The 6,500-nt window shown below is 50.6% G+C and overlaps 1 protein-coding gene across 1 annotated transcript; it reads right to left on the bottom strand.

Annotated features, from left to right (window-relative positions):
* Positions 1–3,648: 3,648 nt before the first annotated feature.
* On the bottom strand, positions 3,649–4,929 carry LOC109743657 (uncharacterized). The gene has a single exon (XM_045233333.2). The coding sequence runs from the start codon at positions 4,907–4,909 to the stop codon at positions 4,217–4,219; it is 693 nt and encodes a 230-aa protein (XP_045089268.2). The 5' UTR covers positions 4,910–4,929; the 3' UTR covers positions 3,649–4,216.
* Between the last annotated feature and the right edge of the window lie 1,571 nt (positions 4,930–6,500).

Below are 6,500 nucleotides of genomic sequence, written 5' to 3'. Positions count from 1 at the left end.
TGCTAGGGACACGTGGTGGACGAAAGGACCACGTATTCGGATTCGTCTCGTTTTTCTGAGCAATTTCATGTACAGAGTATTTTTCATCCGAGTTACGGTTTATTTTAAATGATTTTTCTAAGTTTTAACAATATTCTGAAATTATTTAAATTAACAGAAATGAATTATTGTGTCAGCACGATGTCAGCATGAGGTCAACAGGTCAACCGCAGCTGGGTCCCACATGTCATACACAGTGGTTTAACAGAGAGTTAAATTCAACTAATTAGGTTAATTAGCAGGAGGGGCCCCATCTGTCAGCCACTAATCTAATTATGCAGATTAGTTTAAAATTGGATTAGCTTAATTAAACACGTGGTGGACACATGTCAGCAACTGGGGTTGGCTCAACGGTGATGTACGGCGGCGGCAATCCCGGGCGCCCGAAGGTCGAAGACGACCTCGAAGTCGACGGGGCAGGGGCTCCGTGCTCGGGGAGGTTGCCGCAATCGGCATAGGTGGGGACGAGGGAGCTCCCGGACACGGGCGAACGGAGGACGGCGGCCGGTGGCCACGGGCACGGCGAGGCCGCGGCGATGGCTTCGCTCGGGCGGCGCGGTGCGGTGGATCTGAGGAGGGGAGGAGAGAGGGCGAGGTGAGTGGGAGTGGCAGGGGGAGGACTTGAGGAGCCGGAGGGGGGCGTGGCCTTATCCCCTCGCCAAGGCGACGCCGGCGAGGTGGCTCGGTGGGAGCTCGCCCCTGTGGCGACTGGGTCGGGGGAACAGGGAGGCGACCGACGAGGTAGGTGGTTTGGGCCGGCTGGGCCGCGTGTGTGGCCAGCTGGGCCTGTTGGCCCAGTTGGCCAGGGGGGTCTTCTTTTAGTTTTATTTTCTTTTGCCTTTTCTTTTTACTTATTTTAAATTTCAAATTGGAACCGACTTTGAGTCAATGCGAACTTAACAACAGTAAAATCGATGACCTCGCACCATTAACAGGAGTTTACTGTAGCATAATTATCCGGGTGTTGCATTGACAAAATTCCATGTGTCCTCAAGAGCATTTCGGTCATTATAAGAAACACAACCGGCTTCTCCTTAGCATACATAAGGATTGGGCCACTTTCTGAACTCTATTGATTTTGTTACTATTTACCTTTTATAAATTATCTTGCTATCAAACAACATATCAAATTATCTTTACAGCTTTTATAGTGAAACCTTGTTGAAAACGCTTGTCAATTCCATCTACTCCTCATTGGGTTCGACACTGTCACTTATCGAAAAGGCTATGATAGACCCCCTATACTTGTGGGTCATCACTAGGTCCTATGACCATGAAGTTGTTGTTATTGATGTCACGTCCGCGCCGAAAGGCTGATCAGGTCGGCTGATGATGCTGCCGACTGTTGTCCGCCAGTGCTTGCTCTCACACAAACAGATTGTGCTCGATTTACGCCAGACGAGCGCACTCAACCAAGGTGGTTTGGCGTGCTGCTTTTAGGGCTTTGTCGGCCGGCAAATCCCCTGAGATTGGGGTGTTGAGTAGTTAATCGGCATCCCCTCATTCTACCCTAGTGAGCTGTCACCCATCACCCGCCACAGATTGTCAGCTGTCAAGGATGGATTGATTGGTGCACCCCCTCTAAGGTTAGACTCGGGGGGGTGTGCCAGCCATGGAACCCTAAGTATCGTAGATATCTTCCTCCCCGGAGTCAGACTCCAACAAAGGGATGAACGATTCGGTGTCCATCACCCCAACAAGTTGGCTCGCAGAATGACGGAACTGTAGATGAGGCTTGCTCGAGCGCTTCCGGTGGTGCCAAGCCGACCGGTCGGTGCAAAACCGAGAGTTGAAGTCTCAAAACACCCAGATCATTAGCTCGGTAATGGATGTTCCCGCTTGCCGGCAGGTCTGTACTGTTCAACGGGGCATCAGGATGCCACACTGAACTATCAATGGCGAACTCGAGGACGTCGAAATGGCTGCCGACTAGAGTCAATGAAGGAACCATCTACACCATGAAATAGACACTTGCCACATGGTGAGCGCCAACTATCGTGGATATAATCCCGAAATACTACAGGGCTGTGTACGTAGAGGTAATCGTATCTACCGATCGCTACAAATGGGAGTATGCACAAGGTTTATACAGGTCCAGGCTCTCTCTGGTGGATGCAATACCCTACTCTTGCGGTGTTCTTAGATCCTAGCGCAAGGTACAATGTGAGAGAGTTCAACCCTTAGCCCGGTGCCCTCCTACGGTCTTATATAGAGTGCACTAGGAGGGGTGTCACAACGGGTCGATATTAATGTTGGTCGTGGCCGCATGCAATGCCAACTGTTCATGGCCATTACTACTAATAACTGCCATATTTAGTTAGATTACTCTACCATTGGGTAATGGTGGTAATTAAACATCGTGAGGGTCATGGTATCCTAGGTCGCAGTCGACTGTAGAAGGTTCGACTGCTCTGCCTTCATGGTGACCGACTATTAGTGTTTTATCCATTAGGGGGTGTAAGATCCGACTGTTTGGACTTAGCCTGATTGCGGGGTTCCCTCTAGAATTTGGCGTCTTGGGCTATGGCTTTATTGGGCCTGATCGATAGCCCCTTGGCCCATCGTATTTTGGACTATATTCTTGGTTGCCTTGGGCCTTGGACTGGGCCATATGTATGTATGAGTGTTCCGCCTTGGGTATAACCTGTCACCGATGCAAAACAGTGGGACATAGTAAGAAACTAAAAAACCCAAAGAAAACCAGAAGGAAACAAATAAAAACTGAAGCAAAAATAAGACACAAAACAATGGAACAATGTGAAAACCAATAAAAATGAAGAAGAAACAAACATTCGCTCGCTCCGTATGGCACGAGCTCTTTGCTTGGTGTCGATCCCCTATTGATCTTCCACCCTCCGACTCCACCATCATCGAGTGGTGGGCCTAGGCCACCATTGCGGTTCCATCGGCCATGCGAAATGGCCTGGCGTCCATCCTCCTCCTCGCTGCCTGGCACATTTGGAAGCTTCGCAATTCTTGTGTCTTCGACAGCGCTCAACCATCCTGTTGGGAGCTCCTTCAATCCATCAAGGACGATGCACGGTCCTGGGCCAGGGCTGGGAAAAAAGGATTGGCGGCCATCATCCCTACTTAGTGTGTCCATGTAGTGTGTCGAGCTGAGCACCCCTAGTCTTCTGCTTCCCAACATGTGTCCCGCCAACTTTGTCTACACGACATATGTTGCCTTGTAACCCGCTTTTCTGCTCCTTTCCATCAATGGAATGATATGCAATTTGCGTATTCACGAAGAAAAGAAACAAGGTGAAAAAAGAAGGAGAAAAAACTCATAAAATAATGATGCAAAATAGTGAACGCGGTAAAAATTTGCTTGAGGTACTCGGCCGGTCAAGTACTGAAACAATCGTGAACCAACCTGTGGTTGGGTGGTTAGGAAGACTAATATCCCCAACCCACCAGGGTTCAAATCCTGGTGCTCGTATTTTTCTGAATTTATTCCAGACTTTCCGGCGGTGTGCGTTGAGTGGAAGGAAATGTTCCCCTCAACAAAGAAGCGCCTATGATGACTTTGTCAATCAAGATGGTTATAGGAGTACAATGTGAGTGTGTGTTTATAGGGATGAATATGCAGGTATATAGAGTGTGTGTAGTGTAGCGATAGGAAAATGCTAGCGAGAGAAGCATGCATTTCGGCGCCGGATTGACCGAGCTTTTTTTTTTCTTTAAAGAAGGAGGATTGCCTCCAGCCTCTAGTACATCAGAACGATGTCCAGCCAAGGATTGACCGACCTGCCACGAGGAAGTCCCCTAGGGTCTACCACCCCCCGGCCGCTGAGGCGCCGGAGACGGCCATGGGGACGAGGGCCCTAGAGCCGCCCATTCGCCATGACTATCGCCAGAGGCCGCTCACCGAATTCAATAATCCCTTCCCCATAGATGTAACACATGGTGCGTGCAGTTATCTGAAAGAAAAAAAATCGCATGCAAAGGATTTCTGAGACGAATACAATATCGATTTATTCCTATTTTTACATCTTCTAATCACCTTGCTCCCGTGGTAACGTACGAATTTGGCAATATGCAAGCAACTCTTTCATCAGAAAATACAGATACGACTCATGGCAGCAACATTGAGAAGTCTCCTCAGGGCAAGCTTGGCCTTGGGATCAAACCATGTCGTGCTCGTGCATGCACCATCAACAAAGAAGCTTTGCTTTCTTCAGGAATCTGTGTTCTCCTTTACCATCTTGTTGATGAACTTTGGGATCTTCACGTCGAACCCGAAGAGCGAGAGGTTTTGCGGCATCTTCGGCAGGGACGCCGAAGGCATCGGCGGGAAAGAGAGGTTCGTCAGCCCCGATAAGTCGGGCATCTTGGGGATCTGCGGCAAGCCCGCCGCTGCGTTGCCCTGGGATGCCCCAGCAGCAGGCTGCCCTGGCTGCTGCTGCTCCTGCTGCTTCATCGCCGCGAGGGTGACCAACATATCTGGCGTCACGTTTGGTGGCAGCTTGTCTGGCGGGATGCTGGCCAGCGCCTCCGGCGGGATCTTGGACAGCATCGCCGGCGTCATGGTGGTGGAGAGGTTGGCCAGCATCTCCGGTGGTACACTGGCTAGCATCCCCGGTGGCACGTTCGCAAGCACCCCCGGTGGCACGTTGGCAGGGAGGTTTATCGGCATGTTCTCTGGCAGGCTAGCAGGGAGGTTCCCCGGAATGTTGTCTGACATGCTCGCGGGGACATTAGCCGGGAAGTTTCCCGGCAGGCCGCCGGGAGGGAGCGGCGCCGGTGCACCTGGCTGGCCATGTGGACTTTCGGCCAAGAGGCGTACGGATGCAGAGAGTTGCACGCTGCTGATGGACGAGATGAGCAGGAAAGTCACGTAGCAGAGAGATCTCATCGTGACTTCCCTCATGGAATTGAGGGTTCCAAAAACCTGGCAAAATATGGACTAAATTTGCAAGAAAAGATGAAGAACCGTTGCGAGTATATATCAAGAAAGGATATGACTAGACAAGCCCCTAAATTTAGTGAGATGGAGAGCCTAAATGTATGGGGGGAACGCACGCTGAACTAGCACCGAAGCCAGATATTTTTAGAACGAAATAAAAGCCAAATATAGGCGTAGTGCCTAGATATAGCCAGGTCTGAAAAACGTTGGACACGGTTAGAAACAGGAATTATTTGCATGGTGTTGAAGGCAATTTCACATATGTAATTTCTCAGGGATTTTTTTTTCATGTTCTAGATAGTTTTATTTTTATCTTGTTCTTAAGCTATAATATCACACTCCGACTCAACTGTACTCAATAAGGACTACACACATCACATGTTCTCAATTTCTCAACAGAGTTTACTCACCCAAACAAAAATTCTCAACATAGTTTGTACGTTCAAAGTTGAGTAAAGAGCATACAACCATCACAAATGTCGTTAAGTTTCAAATAACCACCACTTAATAACATTTTGCAAACCTACGGGCATTACGCCTAACTTTTGCAAGAAAAATACTCTGACCGCTCACTTGGTCAAAACTGAGCGTTATTATGACAGGAAGGGCATGCATGTAAGCGTTGACTTGGAACTAAAAGCCAACACCATTGTTTGACACTTAAGTTCAACGTGAGGCCCATCCATGTGCAATACATCGAAGCAGACAATGTGCAACACAACTCCTCTTTGGCCACGAGCACCACCTCAACCATGGTGGTTGTTCGGCACAGTGGAGATCGCCAGGAGGGTCGTGCCTGAAATCGAGCAGGCCAATGGAGCTAACGACAGCCAACACCGATGCCTCCCGTGCTCTTCCGTTGTGGCGCCACGGGAGCTCTCCGACTCTGTCTACCCGCCTCAACCCTCTCCTCCCAAGTTGTTGCTTCTAGTGACCCTCGACCGCGTGCTCTCCAACTTGGAGGCTCAGTCGCGGCACTCCCGTTCAATCCCCCCCCCCCCCCCCCCCCCCCGCTGCTTAGCGACGCTCTATGAACACCTTCCTGCCTTCCTCATCCACCTCCACAATTCCCTCAAATGGTACCCTACAGCGGGAGGTGAGAGACGCCAACACCTTCAACAGGAGGGTGGCACGTGAGAACCGGGAGGTCAGGGAGTGCGCCGGAGTGGCGGTTGTAGCTGACGTTAGTGACAGTGGCACTAGGCACGATGAGTAGTTCCACGAGAACAGACCGGCGAGGCCGTTCCCGGAGGGGTTGAGGTGCGTGAGTGTGGCAAGGCTGGCACCACCGGCAAGATCGTGCCGTTGAGCCCGTGGCCAGGGTGCGACACACACATTACAGCGCCATCACCTCCCACATCTGCGAGAGCCCGTCGAGGAAGGACAACAGTGCCCCCCTCTTCCCTCGTTGCACACGCAGGCGACTGGGCCAGGGCTGGCCAATAAAAGCAACGTCAACAACACAACAACAGCCAAGCCGGACCAACTAAGAAAGGGACGGAGAAGAAAAAGCCGATGGATGGGACCTGGTCCGGCTTAACGGTTCAATCTAGGA

Source organism: Aegilops tauschii, chromosome 2 (assembly GCF_002575655.3).
Source record: "Aegilops tauschii subsp. strangulata cultivar AL8/78 chromosome 2, Aet v6.0, whole genome shotgun sequence".
In the NCBI taxonomy this organism is placed as follows: Eukaryota; Viridiplantae; Streptophyta; class Magnoliopsida; order Poales; family Poaceae; genus Aegilops; species Aegilops tauschii.
This window is presented reverse-complemented; position numbering and strand designations above follow the sequence as displayed.